The 24,918-nt window shown below is 36.2% G+C and overlaps 1 protein-coding gene across 4 annotated transcripts in view; it reads right to left on the bottom strand.

Annotated features, from left to right (window-relative positions):
• Positions 1-13,635: 13,635 nt before the first annotated feature.
• The window catches only part of tspan12 (tetraspanin 12), a 76,300-nt gene continuing 65,017 nt past the window's right edge, over positions 13,636-24,918 (bottom strand). For all 4 annotated transcript variants that reach the window (XM_004912984.4, XM_031898979.1, XM_031898980.1 and 1 more), the window contains one exon: positions 13,636-17,158. In XM_004912984.4, coding sequence (XP_004913041.1) covers positions 16,856-17,158 — 303 coding nt within the window. In that variant the 3' untranslated portion in view covers positions 13,636-16,855. The remainder of the gene's footprint in view (positions 17,159-24,918) is intronic.

A 24,918-nucleotide genomic window follows, 5' to 3' on the forward strand; every position in this document is an offset into this window, starting at 1 on the left:
ATTGAGAAGTCAATGGGAGTTGTCCTAGGCATATTTAAGCCATATTTTCAGTGTGAGATTTTCAAGTTTTTTAAAAAAGCAAGCATTCAATTATTTTAAAATGTGAGTTTATTCGAATTAGAAAAACATTCTTGAATTTACAAATTTGAAAATCAATAAATAAGCCCAAAAAAACTGGTGTGGTTGCTTCAGAAAAACTACTATGGTTTATATAAATAAGCAGCTGTGTAGCCATGGGGGCAGCCATTCAAAGGAGAAAAAGCAAAGGTTAGCTTTTTTTTAGCAGATAGCAGCTAAGCTTTGTAGAATACAATGGTGTTTTACAGAGCTTATCTGTTATTTGCTATTAAACCTGTGCCATTTCCAATTGTCTCCATTGCTAAACCAGTTTGTTTATATAAACTATAGTAGTGCTCCTGAATCAAGCACGCCAGTTTTACAGTGCAGGGCAACAGTACATTCTATTTTACTGAATTTGAAAGACTTTCATTTTTTGGTGTTACTGTTCCTTTAAGTCTTTTTCTCTTACAGTGTGTGCATTGTGTGTTAAACATATGTCTCTACTTAGACTGCCAGCAATTTATACTATTGTTTGCTTTGCATTTTTGTACAAAAAGCCTTGGGAAATGTAGGTGCCTTTTTCTCTAGGCTTCTGTTTTTAAAAAGGCAGAAAACAAACTGAAATGAGCCACGTTAAGGTTCACTACCTCCTTACAGAGCACTGGATCTGCAGTGAGTGAAATAAATATAAAATGATAGTTTTTACAACAAACCAGTGCTTTTTGCTTGGCTCACCCCACCTCTTCCTCTAGGTTGGGCTTTGCTGTTTGTGGATGTATACAGTATCCAAGGACGATTCTAGACATATCGCCGCCTGAGGCGGCTCCTGGATGCCGCCCCCCGCCGCTTACCCTCTGAGCGCAGGAGCGGGTCTGGGGGCGGTGAGATCGCTAGTGCAGAGAGCACAATTGCGCTCTCTGCACTAGAAGAGCCGAATTTCCGGTTTAAAAAACGGAAATTCGGCTCTTAAAGTTACCAGGAGCGGCTTTTTGCCGCCCCTGGTAACTGGGGCTCTTCTGCCGCCTGAGGCGAGTTTCTCAACTCGCCTAATGGCAGAAGCGCCCCTGACAGTATCTAGTAGAATTAAGTATAAAACAACTGGACTTTTCTGAGTTTTCTTAAAAATGTTTTACCACTCATCCAATTGGCTTCTTTAGTTCAATGAGTGGAAGAGAATTGCCAGTCGGATGAGTGGTTAAACATTTTCAAGAAAACTCAGAAAAGTCCAGTTGTTTTAGACTTAATTCTACTAGATACTATATGATGGCCTGGATAATTGAGAATATTCATAGACATTTTGTGGATGTTGTGACACCCAAATAAACCTACTCACATTTTCCAGTTCTAATTCAGTCATCCAAAATGTAACTGATGGCAAAAATAAAAGGCAATTTAAAGCGTCCCTGTTGGTTCCAATGAATACTGGGTCAGTGGTGTAACTATAAAATGTCATCTCAATACCAAGAACTAGTGCACTAGGGAGATCCGGCCTCTTTCAAGTCATGTTTAATATCTTTTGCTTTATTATAGCCATTTTAAATACTGTATGGCTGTGATAATTATATACAAACTGTATTGACTGGTACATACATCTTGTCAAAATTTGGGTACATATTTTTTGTAGCTGCTGCTTCCTATCATGCAACAAAATTACCTTGCACCTTCACATTAAATAGAATTGATTTAGTTTGTTGGTTACTTTCCATGTCTATGCAGATTGAAGAAAATAGTCTTGAAGTAAAAAGAACTGCTCTATTATCACATTTGCACTAAATTAAAGTAATTATGGAGAAATACAGTTTTTCTCTGTAGTTTCTGCTCATGCATAGATGTATAATAATGATGTGATGGTGCGTCATGTTGTATACCATGTAGGCACATCATGTTTCTTCTTAATGAGGAATGCAACCAGGACTTGCACAATAAGGGCTAGGGAACTGGCAATGGGACAGACTCATCTTAAAGAGAAAATCTATCCCCCTTTTTGACATGAGCTCATTCAGATGTGCTCATGCCAATGCAGCATTTGAATTTAAAAAAGAATATATAAATGTATTTTGTTTTGTATTTTGTTTTCAGACATACATGATTCCTCAGATTGCAAGAAACCGAAATTAATCTCTGACTTGTAGAAACCATGTCCCAATTCTTTAGACCTACAGAGCCATACAACAACTCCGTTACCTTTTTTCATTATGAAGTGATTCTGTGACTTATAGTCCCTCTGCTTTCCATAGTATCTATGTACCACCAACTATAGAAAGCATAATCCCCAGGGCTGCATAATTTTATGAGTCGTTTACAAGGGTCACAGGTCTTCCCTGAGATATGGTTATGAATATATGGCGTGTGTGTATATTTCCTGCATTATAATACCATTTGCAAGGAATGTAGAATTATCATGTTGTTTATTCACTGATCTAAGTGAATCATAGGAGCGTTTTTGTTCTCTACTTTCTATTGGCATTTACTACTGAACCATTACTGACCTGTGTGTGTGTAAACTACTACATATTGCAAAGCAAATGCATATGTATCCAAATAGATATTATCATCACACCCATATAACTTTTTCTAAATGCTGCTTAAAGGGCCACTATAACATCAGTTTGTGTTTTCTTTGTGGATTTCTCTAATGGAAAAATTATTCATTAGTTTAATTAACCAATGCTTATGTGAAGTTGTGACACGCTTATGTTGCAGGTTAATGTTGCCTAAGCAGCCACTGTCTCTCTGGTATGCCTGATCACAAGATTTATTACCCCCTCCCACAGCCCACTTATGGGATTGTTTAATAAAAGACACTAAGTTAAATTGGAGCGGTAACCCATAGAAATTAAGCAGCAGGTAGCTTTAATTGGTCACCTGTATAAAAGCAAATATCTTATTGGTTGCTATGCATTTCTGCATCTGAAGAAACTTTTCTTACCTAAGGATAATGGTGTGTTCTAATTGCATAATAGCAAGCCTAACAGTCCATGGTATAACACTGAGTCCTTGCAAGCCAAATTAGGCCATAATTTAAACTTTCTACAGCAACCTAGGTTTACCTATAACCCTAGCTTATCCCATGACTAGGCATTGTAAAAGAGAAGAAGAGAGTAGTATATTGCACACCATAGCCTTACACATTTTATGAAACAAGCGTTAGGCTATAGTGTATCCTATATTTGTGTTAATAAAGTTTTATAATGCCTGGTCATGTGATTTGTGCTTGTCTAGCATAGGTATTTCCCTATAGTAAGAACTATTCTGCAAGACATTTTAAAGGTTTAGTGGCTTATAAATGTTTTACAAAGTTTTGTGTGTTTTGCAAGTCTAGTGGATCTGTTTACCCTTTGTCATTATAGAGGATCTAAACCCATATATATATATATATATATAAGCAGGAACGAATGTCAGCACTCTCAGGATTTTTACAAATGATCAAGAAGTCATCAGGTATTTGCAAACGGTGAGGTTTTATTACCAACGTTTCAGTCCTCACTTGGGACTTTTCATCCCTGAAACGTTGGTAATAAAACCTCACCGTTTGCAAATACCTGATGACTTCTTGATCATTTGTAAAAATATATATATATAATTAGCATTTTTCAATTTGCATTTTAGACTGCTAATACCAGGGTTTGCTTAAATGAGACACAGCAAACGAAGGGTTAAATAGGGGGGCCATTTAGTAATTTTTGGAATTTTCAATTCAGGTTTTTTTAGTGATAAAAGTTGCAGAGAAAAGTTGCAACTTGTTGAGATCATGAGTTTATTACATTTTTTAAAAAGAAAAAAAAAGAGAAATGTTAGAGTTTTAGTAAATCTGTCCGTAAGTGTAAAATCAGTTAAGGCCGCTGCTAAAGCTCTAGGGCTCTGCAAGCCTCTCTAGCAGTATAAGATTGCTAATATCTCAGAAACCATTAAATCAAAAATTAATACTTGGGGTTTAGATCCCCTTTAAGCTCAGTATCATAGCTCAGTTATGCACAGGTATCTGGCAAGCAATGTAACAAATGTAAATGGACCTTTCAGATGAATGATAGAATGCCTTCCATAAAGCAGTGAAAGGCCTGCAAAAAAGTAGGTATATTTAAATTAGTAAATGAAAATACACTACAACTTTTTTAGATGTTCATGTGAAAATGACACTATTTTAAAGGCACATTATTTTTTTTATGACATTATCCATTAACCCTTTTCCATCATTATGGATTTTTTTGCTGGAGGGGTCACATGTTACTGACCAACACAGAAGCATGTACAGCAGATTCTATGATCCATAGCACTTGGTAATTGAGAAAAGGCGCTCAGGCATCTTGTTTTGACATGTTGCTTTTCGAGACTAAATGTTAGCAAAACTCTTTTGCTATTATTCACATTTCTCAAACAAATACGCAATTTAAATGCATCAAAACCAGTCTTGGAACAATGTGAGTGGATGAAAGATTCATTTTACTAATGCGGCTTTTCGTGTGTAATGAGCTGAATAGAAAAGAACAGTCATTGTTTTATATGCCAAAAGGCAGAAGTAAGTGGCAGCATTTCTCTGGTTTCATTTTCAACACAGCAATATTATTTATTGGCAAATAGGCATGACCAATATTACATAACATCACAGTATATATCAACACTTTTCAACACTTGTAGCTCTTCAGCAAATTCAGTAACACACAGCTCACTCTGGCCACACACAGTTGCAGAGAATCTGAGATATTTACTTGCCCAAGACAGTTGGTTCCGTAAGAGAGCAAAGACAAAAGTATGGAGGAGTATACTCATCTTCCTAATAAAGTCTGTTGTAGCCCTCTATCAATTACAAGTCACTCTTTCAAGCGATTTGACCAGAACTATTCACCCACCCATCCATCCATGTAAAACAATACCTGTTCCTATATCAAAAATTTAGAGCTTTCTGGTTAACGGCCTAATATGGGATCCCATATGTGTGCCAGTTAACTATGTTTGTGGTATAGAGACCTTGGAATCAGAATGAAGTTTCTCAGTTGAATATTTAGCCTCGAAAAGAATTATGTGTGTATTTTCTTTTTTTGCTGGTTATCCACTTTTTCTGCACTTATTCATACATTCTAATGTTTAACATAATACATCTGAAAAAGCAAGACTGCAAAAGCTAAAAAGTCATAATAATTTTGTCTGCAGAGTACCTTTACACAGAAGGTCGCATACCCGTATACATAATGCTGGTAATGGCCAATAGGTAATGTAGGAGAACTTAAATATAAGATGTATCGCCTAAGCATAGAATAGAATTGCACAGGTGCTCAGTGGGTTATGGTGGGCTTCAGTTTAAGTCTCCAGCCAGGGGGCCCAAATCTTCCCCTGGGAAGCCCCGAGTAAGTTAGTTTGAGCAGTGGGAGGGCCTTGGTGACCATGGCTATCCAGGCTGGTACTGTTGAGCTGCCATCTCTTATCAAAAATTTTTTGGTTTAAAATAAGAGTGCATGAGTTAATGATCTAGTTTTATTGTAGGGAGCAAGGACCTGGAAAGCCCAGTTCATTAGTTACTGTTCTTCAGAATGTGGGCAGGGTATGGGCAGGGGAAAATAGCACCTGGATTACACCCCATTTTTTTCAATTTACTAGGGTTAATATAAATGTGTCTAAACACATTTCCGTTGGAAAAATAATACCTGCTGCCAGTGACTAGTGATTAGCGAATCTGTCCCATTACACTTTGCCCGAAAATTTGCAAATCTTTCAAAAGATATGCGATATGATGGAAAATTTGCAAAAATTTGTCACTAAAAAAAAAAATTGTTGTGAGGCGGATGACACTTTTTTGTTGCGTGCGAATTTTGATGCCCATTTCGCGAAAAAATCAGATGAAATGCGGAAAAAAACAATGGCGAAATTGGCTGCAAATGCCTGGCAAATTATTTTACCCATCAGTGACACCTACAATGAATAGCTGCACGGAGTAGTTGCTGAACAAATCACTGAACTTTTTGAATCAAATACACCTTCAGCCTATAGAAGCATTAATAACAGTGTATAGACAGTGTGTGAGATGAATAAACTCTTTAACGAGATGCAGAGAATCTAAATCAACCATACATTACTACATTTTATAGACAGAATGTATAGACAGATGTTCCCATGTAGCTATTAAACCCCAGTGCAGGCTGTAGGACACACTTGCCTAGCAGAAAACAGACAGATAAACTATTAAGTATATATTGAGTTTTGGCAATGAAGTGGTCCAACATATGTGTCTTCAATTCAATTCAATCATGGCTTCATAATCCCCTATAGCAGTGATCCCCAACCAGTGGCTCGGGGGCAACATGTTGCTCCCCAAACCCTTGGATGTTGCTCTCAGTGCCCCCAAACCAGGGAGTTATTTTTGAGTTCCTGACTTGGGGGCAAGTTTTGGTTGAATAAAAACAAGATTTCCTACCAAATAAAGCCCCTGTAAGCTGATAATGTGCATATAGGCTGCCTAATAGCCAATCACAGCCCTTATTTGGCTCCTCCATGAACTTTTATGGTGCTTGTGTTGCTCTCCAAGTCTTTTTACATTTGACTGTGGCTCACAAGTAAGAAAGGTTGGGGACCCCTGACCTATAGAATGCAAAACACTACTACGCAAAAGAGTGCTGCTTCTGCTGCAAGGAGGCGTTTTATTTGCAAACACTGGCAAACAATATTTACATATATATATATATAGTATATAAAATCCTTTCTTTTGCTTTTTGTGTTTTTGGACCTGTGCCTGAATCACTGTAGTTTTGCTCAGTTGTAAATGAATGTGATCAAACGCAGTATGAAAGTCCTGGGTAATGGCATGCTTTTGCCATATAATGTCCCCAGGAGAATTCTACTCTGAATCAAACGACAGATTACAGAAAGCAAAATAATAATGTTCCCTATACCTTTTACACTTATTCTGTGGGTGTTAAATAAGAAATGTTTTTAATATTTGCAAGGAGATTTACTCTTTTATAGCAGACTTATTCTATAGCTTACCGACCAACACAAATGCTTATTTATATTAGGCAAAGTGTTCCTATGTAACTATGCTTCTCTCAAAGGCCATAAACAATAGTAATTTATGCGTTTGTCGCAAAGGGTTTTTCCCAGCAAGTAAAAGTGAATGCATCTTTTCAACCAGAAATCAGCAGTTTCTGAAGATCCTATCAGTTAATGTCTGATTGATCATATTAGCAATGACAATAGCAATACACACGCTGACCATGCTTACAGTATATTGCCTAAAGCGTTTCTACTTCACTGTACTATTGCAATTGGCCATTGATTAAAGTCATTTCATTTTCAAGTACCAACAGGGTGTTTCAAAAGATTGTGAAGTAGCCATTGCAGTGTAATTGCCCTAGTGGGAAATTACTTTAATCCTACTTTTTCCTCATAAATGCTCAATATTTTCTTCAGTCTTTATTAAATTACTTTTCAAAATTGCTTTCTAATGACTTAGCCCTTCATTCTCGAGCCATACAGTTACCTTAGATTATGAAATTGCCCAACAATATTAAAATACAAACAGCAATAAAGTGGGTATTTCCATTTCTTTCTCCAAATAGTCTCCCATAGTGGTGAGCTGTGTATCCAGTGCAAAGAGAGGCCAGATTGCTAGCATTGTAACTGTCTTTTCTTTTGATCAAGCATCCAGCAGTTTACATTCAGGATCTTTATTCTGCATGGTCCATACAGAAACGTGTTCATTTTGTGATACAAACTTATTTGGTGTTGTCAGTGCTATTAATGTTGTTTTGGTAGTGTATGACTGGTGATGACTGTACAAAGTATGTTAATGTAATGTAAATGACATGTAATCATTTATGTGTTTCCTCCAGAGAAACCAAGGTTATTGTTTTGTGGCTATTTTTCTCTGAATTTCACACATGAAAAATCAAGCATAATGATGTATTATGCGAAATACAAAGAAATGAAGGGATATTTATTTCTGCATGCCGAAATGGGGCAAACCGCTTCCGAGCAAACCACCATTGAAACTCTTTGCTCATGACTTGTACCGTTTTAAGGAAGTCAGTTTAGATGTTTCAGTTGTCAAAAAAAATTTATGATGAAAGTTTTACTCTGAGACTACTTTTGTAATAAAAAGTTCAAACACAAGTGTCTTGTTTGTGTTATGGAATACCCCCTGAAACGTTGCCAACGTCTCTGCTTTCCATTATGCATGTTGTTACACCTGCACGCAATGGGTGCAAATAGCAGGAGTCAAGGTGTGAAAACATGGCCCCATGGCACCTTAACTCATTCTACCTGCTTGAAAATCAGCCTTTTATCTTTTCCATACACTAACCCTGATTGGATTCATAACTAGCAAACTTACTGATTCTGCATCACAGACCTTTCCAACTGTTATACATGCACCTACAACCAACAGACCTGCACCATAGTTACTTTAGGGGCATATTTATTATACTGTGTAAAACAAATTCGCTGAAAAAACAGTGTAAAAAGCTGTGTAAGATAAACAGAGAAGATCCAACCCAGATTTTACGCCGTTATTTGCCAATATTGCCGATAATGCCTGTTTTTACATGGCGAAGCCTGCCAATATGTGGCGAATTTACTCGCCGTTTATTACACAGCATAATAAATCTGCCCCTAAATGTTAGGATTTAAATGTGTTTTTTCTGGCATCTTACACAAATTGTCAGCTAAAAAATGATACAATTTTGCTTCCTATTTTATTTAAAGGTAATTACACTGTAGCAATAGCTGTCAGACTAGTTGTGTAGCCCCCTGTGAAGGTTTAACCTTTGGTCAGAGCTCCCACTAGTCCAAAACAAGATAAAAGATATGTAAAAACATTAAAGTATTTGCCATTGAGCCATACAGTAGTTCCAACAGTGTTTGGATAGCAAATACATTTTTACCCCAAATCTAATCCTAACTGACCTTCAGGTTGAGCCCCCCCCCATGTAAATAACGGCATAAAATAGGCATAATTTTTCTACGCATTTTTTCTACCAGTGGCATTCGGATTGCGGACATTTATTTCACACAGCTTTTTACACTGTTATTTTGGCAAATTTCATTTTACACAGCATAGTAAATAGGCCCCTATGTGTCCTCAGTATGTGTTACATAACTAGAGAGCACAAGAGTAAGGATAGGAGTCAGTGAGCCCCTAAAGCAGAACAAGCCAGAGGGAAGGACTGATCCATTGACAAGTAATCTGTGATCTGATTATATATGTACAGATGAATGATTGTACATGCTTGCATATTGTTAACAATTCATTTTTGGGAGATAGACGTAAACATCCCCTTCAATTATTCCAACCCAGATGCCTACTTCAAGGTACTGCCAAAGATTTTAACCGAGCAAAGGAAAATTTTATGTGAAATAATGAGTTAATATTGGAAAGTTAGTATACTCTCAGGAACATTGTTACACCAACAGTATAACCGGAGTGTGATTCAGTTTTTGCATGACCTGATGTACTGTGGCAAAGGCAGCTAATGGATCATGGCATATATTGATCGCTGAAGTTCTCTCCAGGTGGACCACAGCTGTCAGTATGTCATTGCCCTACTTCTAGCTGCTTCCCTTGGCATATACTGGGGCTGTAAAGCGGCGAACATGAAGAAAATTTGAATGTTCTGCCAGGAAGGGGTATAGGGGATGTGTTTAGATACAGCACACCCAGAATTATATCCATTCTAATTTCTGTACAAGGATTACCTTCAGTAGGTATATATATATATACCTTGTGTTTATACAGGTGAAGTTCACCTTTAACTGAACTATGGGTAAGTTGTAGTTGTACCATTACTCATTTTGGCTTTTGAATTGGTAGTGTTTATTGGTAGTGTTATTTTGCCTTTTTTCTGTTGCTGGCTATAATAATAACAAGTTGACTGTGAGGCTTTCATTTTATTGCTGTTTTTACATTTTAATTTCTTACTTTTCATTTCAGGTTCTATAATACTCATCTTTGATTTTGATTACAAAAAATGTATCCTGTTCTTAGGCCCCTAGCATCGAAATTATGTTAAAATTCCAAGCCTGAAAGCCATTAAATAACAGTTTAAATAATTCAAACAAATGCAAAATTCTGCTGTCTATAACATTCTCAAAGTTAATTTAAAGATGAAACATTAACTAATAAAACGGAGCCCTTGACTCCTTTCTCTTACACCTATACTATTGAGGTTGGCAGGTACGCTCACCATTTGGCGGAGCTGTATTTCCCTCCACTTACTAACCAGGGAGCTAGTACTTGGTAGAACCCATTTTGACTGCATTTACAGCTCCAGGCTTCAAGTTCAGACACAGGATCTGTTATCCAGAATTCTTGGGACCTGATGTTTTAAGGATAAGGAATGTTTTTGTAATTTGGATCACCATGACTTAAATCTGCTAAAAATCATTTAAATACTTAAACCCAATAGGATTGTTTTGCCAATGATATAGATTCGTGCAGCTTATTTTGGATCAAGCAAAAACTACAGTTTTATTATTACAGAGAAAAAGAAAATCATTCATGAAAATTAGAATTATTATAGCTGTGCATATCATACATCCCGGCTTTAAACACTGCTCAAGAGTGATTTTGGATTATTCTTCCTGAAGAATATTCTCCATGTTGTTCATCTTTTCAAACTGTGTCACAAAATCTTCAACTGTATTGGGGTCAGGGCTTTGACTGGACCATACAGAACAGTCAGATTTTTGTTCTTGAGCCACTACAATGTTATCATTGACCTACTGAAAGATGACATTTTTCCTAAATGCAGTTATTATATCAGGAACAAGTTTATTTGCAGTACAGGTATAGGACCTCTTATCCGGAAAACCCATTATCCAGAAAGTTCCGAATTACGGAAAGGCCATCTCCCATAGACTCCATTTTAGTAAAATAATTCACATTTTTAAAAATGATTTCCTTTTTCTCTGCAATAATAAAACAGTACCTTGTACTTGATCCCAACTAAGCTATAATTATTATTATTAACATTTATTTATAAAGCGCCAACATATTCCGCAGCGCTGTACAATAGGTGGGTTACATTCATTGGACATACAGAGTAAAATATAAAGCAATCAATAACCGATACAAGAGGTGAAGTGAGCCCTGCCCAAAAGAGCTTGCAATTAATCCTTATTGGGGGCAGACCATCCCTATTGGGTTTACAGTAATTACTGTTTAAATAATATTTTTTGCAGACTTTAGGTAGGAGATCTGAATTACAGAAAGACCCCTTATCCGGAAAACCCCATTTCCCGAGCATTCTGGATAACAGGTACCTGTATTTTGCACTATCCATTCTACCTTCTGTTGTAACAAATGCCCAGACCTTGCTAATGAAAAGCAACCCCACCACAGGGTGGTTATTTTTGTTATCCTTTGATCTTATATTTCCTAATAGTGCCTCAGTAAGCCAGGTCACTAATTCTCTAACATGTACAATGTGATCCATCAGTTGCTAACATTTCTTATTCATTGCCTCTGTAGGTGACACGCAAGCAGTGCAACCAAATAACACTTGTCTCTGTTTCTTGCTCACACTTATCCCAGGCTGGCCCTCTTCCCCTTCACTCACGAGCCTATAAAGGCAAATGGATCAACAGGACAGAATTTTGTACAATCCCACATTGTGATCGCTTTGTGGCACATTTGTAATTCTTTTCTAAAAACAACAGCAACACAAAATAATATTTTGCTGAATATTTAAAATCACAGAGTAGTTTTATCACTAAAATTCATTGCTAAGCCCTTCTCATACTATTGAGACTATTGTGGTGAATGACTATTCAACTAACCATACAGCGTATCACAGCTGGGCTCATTTACTAACAAAGGTGCAGAATTGTTTCAATGCACTAAAAGCCAGAAGCCAGATTTTTTAATTATTTATCTGCACTTAATTAAAACAGTCAGCGCTGAAAAACTTATTCTAAATACATCCGTTCCTACTTCTACTGCCAAATATGCTTAGGATGATTTTCCAATAAACTAACCTTCAAATTATATTTTGCCTACTGTGTCACAAATTATTCTAATTTAATGTTCCAACCAGCAGATTAATTTATGCTTTTTATTTGACCACGGTTCTGCCAATAGTGGCCAGTAAGTGACGTGACATCATCTGACACGTGACATATATATATATAATATAATTATTTTACCTATTTACAAGAAGTATTCTTCTTCTATTATTAGAATACAACTACATAACATCTTACATTACCAGCTTCTACTGTATATTAGATTTTTATTATCAGAATGATTGATCACTCTGTGTTACTTTTTAAATGGATTCCCTATAAGTCAAAGGGAATTCAGAAAGTCTTTTTGTATCTTCATGAGGGGTGACAAAGCGAGACTTATCTACTCATGCTCCTTGTCTTCTCTTTTTTTATATTAGTTATCCATTTTGTATATAGTGTGGGGATTTAGCTCTTGAGGTAGAAGCAACAGCTCCTTTCACACAGATAAGATACAGGTACACAGGGTTTAAAACTGAAATTTAGCCTGTGAATTTATTTAACACAGCAGTTTTGGCAGAAAATAAAAGTTCATACAGCTGAGATACCATTATAACAAACGACTAGCAGTCTTGCTGATAAAGAAACTGTCCTGCTTAGAGGACACCCACAGCCACACTTGGGCAGATTGATCCAATTTAGGTAAATGCAATACTTGTGCTCTCTCAAAAGCCGCAGCACCCCAGTCCTAAGTCTGTAGGGCATCAGATAGTAGCCTGAATCCACCTTGTGTGGGTAAGTATTCTCAGACTAAAGGAGGCCATATAAGTAGGAACTTCGATCTTTCGTGCGACCATCGGTCGCATGAAAGATCGTTCCCACCCTCCACTGACATTCAGGGCTGAATCGTCAGATATGGAGGTAGAAACAATAGAAATTCTACCTCCTACTGCCGATTCAGCCCTGAACGTAGATCAATGGCGCCCAATCAAAATCTTTTAACCTAACAGATCGGTGAGTCGACCGATATCCGCAGCCTTTTGCAATATCGTTAGCCTTATCGAGCCGCCATACATGCACCGAATATTGTACGAAACAAGGTTTCATACGATAGCATTGGTGCGTTTATGGTGAGCTTAAGAGGTACTGTAACTGTGCAGCAAACAGTTGCTCTGTATAAGCTCCACACTGAAGCTCCAGTTGCTCACCTCTCTCCCAGAACAGGGCAGCAAAAGTACCCTTGGAGCACCCCTTTTAACTTACTTACTTACTTACTTACTAGCTTAGCTGAACAGACCCTCAATTTCACAGCCCGCTGTGTTACTTTAAGAGGATTCTGAGAGGGATATACCTTCCTTCTATGATTTTCCCAACTATGCTAAAATAGTTTTCAGAATAGGTTATCAAGACAATTTTCTGTGTGTGTTTAGGTGATTCGGATTAAAAAAAACACCTTTTTTCAACACCTGGAGTGGCGGCGGCCTTTCTAAGCAGTGACATTGCAATTGTTGTCAAATGTCTGCCTACCATTAACTACCGGAGTCTCTTCTAAGGTTCCAATCTGCCTCTATAGTTGATCTGATGATAAAATGGTATAATTAATTGTTGCACTAACTGAATTATCCCATCAATATCCAACCAGTAATATATAAGGGTGGACATATAGTTTTATTGTTCAGGAAACATTTTACAAATACAATCCCAAAACCTTGATCACAGATACATGCAATGAAAAATAAACAAAATAAAACAGCATAAACCATAAAGACAGGAACAAAACTATATGCTTAGCTTAGTCAGTCAACGGCTAACATTTTAATATAATAAAAAGGCACTAAATATACATACAGTACAATACAGAGCTTTATACATACACAGATGATTATTTTGTTGTGCTTCTAGAAACACCTTAGTACAGCACATTATTTAGTGCAGTACAGACCCTGATAACATCATACAGCAGATTACTCTTGAAATACATGAACAGTGCATAAACAGTTATCACATATGGCTTATATGTGCAAGGACAGATTTATCAAATGTTGAGCTTTTCCCATGCTTGACTTGAAAGAACAATTTCCCCACATATTGACTTCTTTTTCTCAAAGTGGACCAGGCAGACCCACATGAAAAAAAGCAAAAACATTCCGACTTCATCAGTAGTCACTTTTATGGTTTAATAGTGGCATCAACTAGTGTTTTATAAGAAAAAAGAATATTTGGTATATTAGACCGTTCACTGAGGTCAAGATGAACCTCTGACTGTGTTAGAATCCTTATAGAATCATTATAAATGTGCCCCTAAGAGTAGTAATGTTTGAGAGTAGCTATATTGGCAGTGAACTTAAAGACATAATTATTCCACAGTATTAACATGAGAGAAAAAAAAATAATTTTCTGAGTTATTTTCAGATGTATGATTTACAGTATGTATACAGGTATGGGACCTGTTATCCAGAATACTTGGGACCTGAATTATTCTGTAATTTGGATATTTATGCCTCAAATCCACTAAAAATCATTTAACCATTTAATAAACCCAATAGGATTGTTTTGCCTCCAATTTGAATTAATTATAACTTAGTTGGGATCTAGTGCAAGGTACTTTTTATAATTACAGAGAAAAAGGAAATATGTTTTAAAATTTTGAATTATTTTATTAAAATTCAGTCTATGGGAGATGGGCTTTCTGTAATTCTGAGCTTTCTGCATAACAGGTTTCTGGATAACAGATCCTATACCTGTATACAATATATGACATAACCATTGGTGGTTTAGCTCTGGCTAAATGCATCACATTCTAAGATGCTTTTAAAGTTATGAACAAGTTGCAAAGGCGCTGTTGGAATGAGCCTGCTTTGGCACTGCAGGCTACATGCAAACCGTACGCTTCCTTGGAACACTCCTTAAAGGAGAACTAAACCCTAAAATGAATATAGCTAAAAATGTTTTATAGACTGTACTTACTTCACCAATATAAAGTTTCAGCATCTCAATACATGGTGTAGCAGCAATGATCCAGGCCTTTACACTTGTCACAGGAGCTCCCCATCTTGGAAAGTGTCTGCCATGTAGTATTTTTTTTATTAATTACTAATCAGACATATTTTGACACTTATACATAAAGTATAATGTAAATCCCTAAGCTTAGTAAGTGACAGCAGCACAGAGCATGTGCAGGGAATCAGCAGAAAAGAAGATGGGGGGCTACTGGGGCATCTTTGGAGACATAGATCTTCCCTGCTAAAGGGCAGTGGTTGCCTTGGGCTGCTACAGAAGCCTAAAACATAATGTAAAACATTTCTGCCATACTTCATTCGTTAGGCTTTAGTTCTGGTTTAAAGATCCATTAAACAAAAGCAAACCATCCATTAGAAATTATTTATTTTATGCGTAATAACAGCTTAACTATTAAATGAAAAGTAGTAAAAATACTGTATTAATACTTGCGTTTTATTAAAATGAATCAATAATGTTTGTTGGCTCACTGGGCATACTGAAGTCTAGGGTCACACCAGGAGATTTGTCAGTGTTTGGTAGCTGTATTTGTTTTACTGGAAAAGTAGTAGAAAAAATATGCATGTGATTGTCTTCAAGCATTCCCACTGTAAATAGATGGAAGTGGAAGATTTATGGTGTAACTGTCACATTCATTTCTTTTTTGGTGGCATTCAGTACAGCATTGAAACCATTCCGATTTCATGCATTTTGTCACTACTTCTTTTAAAAGAAAAGACATGGCTACTTAAACCTGTCAAAACTCTAAATATGACATTAGCCTATTATTTGACATCTGGAAATACTTAAACGTTTGTTCCATGGCATTACTTCAAGTGCTTCACAGATAAATAAAAACTCTACCTCACCATGTCTCTTTTCCTTATCTGTTTCGATGCTATCTATGCTTGTGCTATAGAAGTCAGATTTTTAGATCTGAACTGATCAGCACACAAGTCAGTCAGACAAATGATCTTCCTAGAAACTGTAGCTGGTACACAAGTCAGTCAGCAGTTATTTCATTTGGCCAGGCATGAAACATGGACAGTGATTGGTTTATATCTCTTGCCCAAAATAAGTGTTTGCACCAGAGTTTGATGGAAAGTGTGTGTTACACCCCAAACAGGGACCAATGGACAATTAATACATAATGAACCACCTGCATGAAATCCTCATGTGGCCAGCTTAAATGGCATAACTGTTAGTTGTACAGATCCAGAGATCAGGTTGGTCTATTTTTTTGCAGTCATATGTATTTTCTGACTTGACTGCTTAACAATGAAGGAGTTTCCTTAATGAGTGGTCTATCCAAGCAACCCTTTTGTATATCTCCTGCATTCTTAAAATACAAGCCTAATACTGATGTCCCCAGTATCTCTATTCCTTTAACATTATTTGCATTAGTCAGTATGCTGAATGATATAAACCTTTGCCATTTGTTTATAAAATTAATTCAGTTCTCTAAAAACATCTCTCTGTTTCCACACACACAGATTTGGTGCTTTTGGAGGTGTGAGGCCCATTAGTCTGATCCTCTAAATTGGTGTAAAACTGTAGCAGAGAATTGCTATTTGATAAGCTAGACTAATAGAGAATACTTCAGTGAAGAGCAAAGCCATGAATAATTCACAGCCATTCCCTTTATTGCTTGAATGTTTAGTTGTTCTAATTTTTAAGCCTGGCCAAATCTTTTCCATTCCACAGAGGAAACATTATTTGCATTACTAGAAAAATCACGTCTAATGTTAAACAAAAGCTTTTTTCACTTCATCTTCTCTTTTTCAAAGAAACATCACTAGGTGGCAAAAGAGTCCATTATGCACAGAAAGCTGGTATGAGATGGTGCAGAAATGAGAGGTGTTTTACGTAATCACAAATGCTTAATTTCTAAGTGTGCATTAAATCCATTAGCTGTAGTTTTTTGTTCATTAGTCCTTGTGAATTTAGGTTTTAAAAGTTCCACTGTGTGACATTGGGGTTGTACAGTGTCATGAATCTGTGGCATGATTTGACCTGTGCCTGGATCTTTTCCATCGTAATATAAAGCCCACAACAGGGTAATTGTTAGGATCATAGCCAAGATTTGTGTAACACCAATAGCAATTCCCAGAAATCGTAGTACTTGCAGCTGTTTGGTTCCTCTCAGAAAACTGTACATTTTTCTTCCACAGCCCTGAAACAGAGGTGCATGAATATATTTAATTCCATAATCACATATTTATGGAAAGCCATACCAGGATTCAGAAAGCCAGTTTTGAAAACATATTTTATTATAGACATTCTATAGCCTGTATAGATAACATTTGTTTTGCTAAAACTTGAGTGCAATGCAAGTGAGTTTACTTAGTTCTGCAATACAGGTATGGGACATATTATCTAGAATGCTTGGGACCTGGGGTTTCCTAGATAAGGGATCTTTCCGTAATTTGGATCTACATACCTTAAGTCTGCTAAAAAATAATTTAAATAATAAATAAACCCAATAGGTTTGTTTTGCGTCCAATAAGGATTGGTTCTATCTTAGTTGGGATCAAGTACAAGGTACTGTTTTATTATTACAGAGAAAAAGGAAATCATTTTCAAAAATTAGAATTATTTGCTTATAATGGAGTCTATGGGAGACGGCAATTCCGTATTTTGGAACTTTCTGGATAACGGGTTGCCGGATAACGGATCCCATACCTGTACCAATAAGATTCAATAAATATTGTTCCCTGGTCTTCAGAAAGTAGGGCAGAAGTGTGATCCCCAAAGCTGAATCTTTTACATATAACTGAGCACCATTTACAGTATCTTGATCCAAGTCCTTGCTCATGTCCCTTAAATGGGTTGAACGCATTGCTAATTCACAGAAAAGTTTGTTCATGAGCCAGTTTGCTTTATTGATAGGGTGAGGTTATTACAATATTTTTTAAGCTTTGGAATAACAACTGGTTACTAGGTTAACATGTTGCACAACTACTGGTTTGCTAGTGGTTTAGGCTCCCTCCTACAGCAAATATTTGTGGTCCCAACAGGCAACAATCATACATATCCATGTTGTGTTTTTGTGTGTGTTGCAGTTGAAATGCAATCATTTACCCTGGGGTCTGGGAGGGTCTCTATTTGTTACAGTATTTATTAATAAAGAATTAAGTTGGTATAAATTAGGTTGTAACTTTAAGTAAAGCTGACATTACATCAAGACAATGTACCCATTTACTGAGACCAACATGACCACCAATCCTCAGGGTCAATGGTATGTTCCATCAGGGCAATTTATTATTTGACTAAACCAGAAGGAGATACTGATTGGGGAGGACATTGCTTTGGGCCAAAGGGCTGATGACTTAGTAAGAGTGGCCATGTGAAATAATAATAATCTTAAAAAGATAGGTTTAAACTTTAAAGACAAAGCTGAATGCATATTAGGGATCCCATATCAAGAACTATACTGTGAACTAAATGATCCTATCATAATTAGAGCAACATTAAAGTAGTATTTACAAGTCAGGTTGTCTCTACTGTTAGATCGGTATGCCTAAAGTAATTACACCTGTTGCTAAAATAACTTTTAAAATGAGTTACATTATTCTGTTTTAATTTGATATTCATATTAAAAACAATTGATATAATGCTCCCCCTTTCTATAGTTAATGCTAATCATATTGACAATGAAACTGAAACTCCATAGATCACAGTAAAGTGATAGTTTTGACAACCTGTCACATGGCATAGTTCTTTCCATTTAATAGTCATTGGTACAAGCCTTGCGTGGTCAGTACCTGACATTGATGGAGTACCATCCCACACTTCATTACACTTACTATTTACTTATTTATTTTAACTATTGCCAATTAATGCTACACTACCAGGGACAGTCATCAATACTTTAAAAAAGAGATGACTTTACCAGGAAATTGAACTCATTACAACACTTTTTACATCAAACAAAAATAGCCTGATTACCAAGAATCTCAACATGTTAATGGGCATCCCTTGCCATAAAATATAGATGACCAAAACTAGAAGTGAATAATTCAACGTGCCCTCTCTAACTGAACCTTCATGCAAGTGTCCCCTTTCAGGGTCTGCATTACTAATGCCGGGATAACTTAGAAATTGAAAAGTGTCAGTTCCTGGCATTAGGACTATTAGAACTTAGTAAATGAGATCAACTTCCTAGAAGGATTTTTTAGTACTTCAAACTGCTTTTGCTGCCAGTTTTATAAATGCCAATCATATTCATATTTCAACTCTAGATTAAATCCTCTAAAAAAGCATTTGAAATCTTAGTTCGATAATAAATGTGTACTCATTTAATTTAGGGAACACAGTAAAAAAGATTTTTACATCATAATGTATGTTTGTTTAATGTTTTTCAATCAAGTTTAGTCTTGATTAATCTCTTTGCTATGCTAATACAAAGAAGGTCAAACACTTCCTTGAGCAGGGATCTGGGTAGTGGACTGAATATATTTTGCCAGTATTACAGAATACATTTATGGGACCTTTTATTCAGAATACTCTAACCTATGGTTTTCCAGATAAGGGTTTTTTCCATAATTTGGATCACCATATATAGGGGGCCATTTACCAACGCTCAGATTTTTTCCCGATTCTGATATTTTAGCACTTAAAGTTGCAGGAAAAAAATTACGCAAATTTTACAAAACAAACAAAGCCGTCAAAACGGCTAAAAATCCAAATCGGACAATTTGCCAGCTAAATCTTGCCGAGATCGTGTAGAAACCAATGACAGATGTCCCTTCCCCTCCCTGGAGGATGCTTTTTTGCTACGAAATTTTAGAGGTGTTTGGATTTCTGATGCTGTTTTTTTGTTCGACGGTTCAAAAAAGTAGAGGTTTTGTAGAGACAATTATAAAAACTTGCACTTTCGCAAGTTTTTCTGACCAGACTTTTTCAGTTCAGACATTTTTGTAAATGTTAGACATTAGTAGAAATGAGTCTATTTTATTTTTTAAAAAGAAAAAACTAATCTGCCCCTTAGTCTACTTAAAAACATTTAAACACAATAGAATAACTGGAGTTTATTAGAGCTTTCAAGTAAATGGGAATGAGATATTAGTGATGTGAAAAAGGAACTGCTATTGTGTAATTCGCAAATTCTTCAGCTTGAACTGTGTGATAACAATTAGGGGCCTATTCATTAAAGTTCGATTGAGTATGAATGCTAAAAAATTTGTATTTTTTCTATGTTTTAGAACTGTATGTATTTTCTGCGATTTTTTCCTTAATTTCCGCAACTTTTTCGTACTTTGCGTCAATTTGTGCAACAAAATCGTATTTGTCGCAATGAGTACGCAAGTTTAGGATTCATTCAAGCTTCGGTATCATGACTTTCCTTTGGCCAGGTTGGAGCTGCAGAGTACCATTGAGCCCTATGGGAGGCTTTCCTTGGGCCAGGTTGGAGCTGCAGAGTGCCATTGAGTCCTATGGGAGGTTCCAAAATCATGCACTGAAGGTTCAGGTTCTCATTAAAGACATCAAAATCAGAAAGGTTTTTCCGCCGTTTACTATTGTTCGGATACGAAAAAAAACTTTCAGATCGTACCACGATATTTTCGTACGACCACAATGCGAAATTTTTGTGCATCAGAAATCGGATTTAATCCGAATTTTTTCAATGGTACTTTTAATATAGTAGATAAATGGGCCCCTTAGGGTTGCATCAAATCTAGGATTTCAGTTTGGTTCAGAATTAAGTCAAATTGCAGTACTTTTTGAAGAATTTGGCTGTATGCTTGGAAATTATGCAATAAAAGGTGAAACTATAATCACTTATAGCATCCAATCAACAGGTAGTATTTACTGGTCACCTGTTTAAAGCAAATATCATATTGGTAGCTATGGGGTACTGCACCTAGGTAAACTTTATCACCTTAATTACAGATGGGGGCAAATGCTTAGCCAAACCAGATGCAAATTCTCAAAATAATGTGACTTTTACACACTGGATAACATTGTTTTTAATTGATTTGGATTCAGTAAGCTTTCAAATTTCTGAAGGAAAGTTTAGTATTTGTCAAATACCAAACATTTGTTTTAAAGAGAAACTATGCTTACAAGTTTGATAATAATTCAACAGGTTCAGGGTTTTTTAATAAAAACACTACAGGGACTTTTTCATACTGTTAAAATCTTTATCCTTGTTTCCTACCCCTTTACTTGCCAATATCAGACTCCTACTTCCTTGACTGCTACAAATAACAAGCTACTGTAACACCTGGCTAAAGATGGTGATAAAACACATTAGACTGAAAAACAGCTCTAGCTCCTAAGAACTGGGGGGTATTTATCAACTCTGGGCAAATTTGCCCTTGGTTAGCAACCCATGGCAAGCAATGAAATTGTTGCATTTACTGATCTACCTGCAGCTGACTGAAAAAAACGGATTGGTTGCTATGGGTTACTGCCCACAGGCACATTTTTCCAGTGTTGATAAGCTACCCCCTGTGTGTCCAGTATATCAAGTTTTAGAATCAAATAAAATCCCAGTTTAACAGTATAACAGATAGGAGGCTAGCTGAGTAAATATGAGGTGTTGGAGAGAGGTAATGGTAAATCCCCCCTTAAATACTTAAATATTTTTGCATTGTTCAGTTTAAAATTATAGAAGCTTCTCCTTTTGAACCTGATAAAATAAGGACATTTTGGCCTGGCCTCCAATATTGCCTAGGACTTTTACAGAAAAACATAAAAAATGTGAATATTTTTCAATATCACAGCTCCACAGCTGGCAGGTATAAGATTTGGTTATTAGCATGTTGATGGTACAGGTATGTGATCCATTACTCGGAGATCTGTTATCCAGAAAGCTCAGAATTACAGTATCATCAACTTCAATAGACTCCATTTTAATCAAATAATTAAAAATGTTAAAATATATATTCTTTTCCCTGTAATTATAAAACAGAACCTTTTATTTGATCATAACTAAGATATAATTAACCCTTATTGGAAGCAAAACAATCCTATTGGGTTTATTTATGTTTAAATGATTTTTAACAAAGTATGGTGATTAGTTATGAGGGAATCTGTCCTGCGTCGGCAAAAGATACGCGAAACAGTGAAAAATTTGTGAATTGCGGCTACTGTAACAACTTATTTGACACGTGTGAGTTTTTTGATGGAGCTGCAGCTTTTTTGACTGTGATTTATTTGATGCGACTGTGACTTTTTTGACACGACGCTGACTTTTTTATGACCTATTTTGAAGCAACCACGGCTTACTTGACATGAACGTGAATCCATGCCTGGCGAAAAAAAAATTCTCATCACTCATGGTGATCTAAATTATGGAAAGATCCCTTATCTGGAAAATTCCAGGTCCCAAGCATTCTGGTTAACAGGTCCCATACCTGTATTAGTATTATACTCATGCATTTGATAGGGAACACTGGTTTATAAAGGAATGAAGACCTATAAAACGAGACCTATATGTGATGCTAAATGAAAGAGAATGGATGGCTTAGATGACTGTGGCCACGCAAAGTGATACTAAGTGAAAAAAAACTCATGCTAATATTAACAGTACAATTCCTATTATTAAGAAGAGAGATTTGGATACCAAAAGAATACATATCACTTATATCACTAAGCCAAGTAAGGTATTCATTCCCACCTACAAAAACATGGTAGCCATTTACTGTTATTATTCCGATATGCAATATGTGCTGCAGGGAATCCAATGTTTCTGTATTGCCAAATTTAAATTTATACTTTACATTTTTGTTTTACAGTTAGGAGTCTCTACTACATAAACACATCAGTGTTTGTTTTTTATGGCTCAGAGTATTACCGTTTCTGTCTTCATAAAAAGACTTTCATTGCTTTATCTATAATTATATCTTAAAATTCTCAGATGAACATATGTAATATCATTATTGCTTTTCTGAAGTATGGCTGTAATTGCTTTAATAAAGCTGCAACCACTAATATTTGAAGAACTGTTTAAACAACTGAAAAGATCATTAAGAAAAAATATGCTTTTTTCTCTGTTGTTTAAATTGCTTTTTTTGTAATATACCGTGTTTAGCGGAATCAGAGCTTAAATACAAATGGCTTGCTATGATTATGGTATAGCTAGCACAGTAATTGCTGATGGGTAGGATGAAGGTTTGGTTGGGCAAGTGCTAAGGCAACGTTCTGCAAAGTGTGCACACCTATGAATAACATTTTGTATGTGTTCGTAAAACTGATGTGATCTAAGCCAAACCACTTTCCCTTGCTTGTGACCAAAATGTGACCATTAATTTTTCCTGTTCCAATTCTGGCCTAATCCTGCAACATATTAACTTTTTCTTGTTAAATACATTTTTCCTTTTTGAATCATATTACATTGCCTGGTAATTTAGTTTTTCAGAGGGCCAGGGTATCATCAGCTGTATTTTAAGTATTAACTAAAATAGTTAGTCTTGAATATTATTCAAGCTAACTTTAACAGCAATGATACTATATAAATGGCATTAACACGATGGATGAAAACATAATTTTACTTCTTTATAGATACTTGGTAAGGCCTCACCTTGAGTATGCGGTGCAGCTTTGGGCTCCAGTCAGAGACCACCCCTTTAGATTAGAGGAACAGAACTTTAGCGTAGGTGGTTTTTCAGGGTAAGGCCAGTGAGGTTGTGGAATGCCCTGCTGGCTGATGTTGTGATGGCAGATTCTATTAATGCTGATGATCATTCTCTTGGGAGAGGGGTTAAGAAGGGAATTGCAATGTTCTCATTCAGCCATTAGGGTTAGAGTATATTGCCCTGTGTTTACTTGCTGACACCTTCAACAATGTCAGTCTTTTATGGCAAATATCTAAATGCTCACTGGCCACCATGCTGTATGTTGTGCTCTTTGGGTCCAAAATGTTTGGGAATAGAAAGGGTGAAGTAAGCACTGCAACCCTAGATAACTCTGATAGAGTTTTAAGTTTACAATTCTATGTAAGTCAGACTGTCACTTTCATGTGACACAATAGTATCTACCTAGAATGGAGGCAGAAGGCCTGTAAAGATCTCACTGCCCTCACACTACACCAATGTCATATACCAGGTATTAAACTTTCTAATGGTTCAGAATGAAGGTGCTGTAACAAACTATCAGACATTGAAATGGAGTATCTCAGCTTATACTGCATTTACTAGCCATAAGTGAAATCTTGCAAATGTTTCCATTGTAAGGCAAAACTGGACAGATTTGCTCATAACCATTGCCAGTGTACACATTAAATGGGTGGTTCAACTTTAATTTAACTCCTAGCAACTTTGCAATTGTCCTGATTATTTATTTATTATATATTTGTTTGAATTTACAATATTATTGTTATTTTTACTTTTTATTACTTATCTTTCTATACAGTCCGTCACCTTTTCAAATTCCAATCTCTCATTTAAATCACTGCCAGGTTGCTAGGGTAAATAGGACCTTAGAAACCAGATAGCTGCTAAAATACCAAACCACAAAAAATAAAAAATGAATGGCGAATTGCAGATTGTCTCAGAATTTCATCATACTAAAAATGCATTATACATTTACACTGGATTTCACCACCGCTGCCTAATTTGTCTTAAGTATTTGGGTCCCCAACCTCTCTACATAGCACTAAAGAAACCACAAAACTGACTAGAAACCAGCCAGGGAGTGCAACAACTGTGTGTTTAAAGCCATTGTAGCTACAAAAATGACCCAAACTGCAGAGAATGTCTAACACATTTTATATAACTAGTTTTATTATATTTATTATATTTTGTGACAACAAACTCTACATGAAGGGCATCCACAGCCTCACAGAGTACCTTGACATCTGTAAAGTAAAAGTCTTTTTGAAATGATAATTCATGGGATGTCAGTTTAGCAAACCAATTAATTCGACAAAACCTTATCCCTTGAGAAAGTGTGCGCTACTTTATACATTTGCAGACTTAACATTAGGAA

The sequence above is a fragment of the Xenopus tropicalis genome, chromosome 3 (genome assembly GCF_000004195.4).
Source record: "Xenopus tropicalis strain Nigerian chromosome 3, UCB_Xtro_10.0, whole genome shotgun sequence".
Taxonomy (NCBI): Eukaryota; Metazoa; Chordata; class Amphibia; order Anura; family Pipidae; genus Xenopus; species Xenopus tropicalis.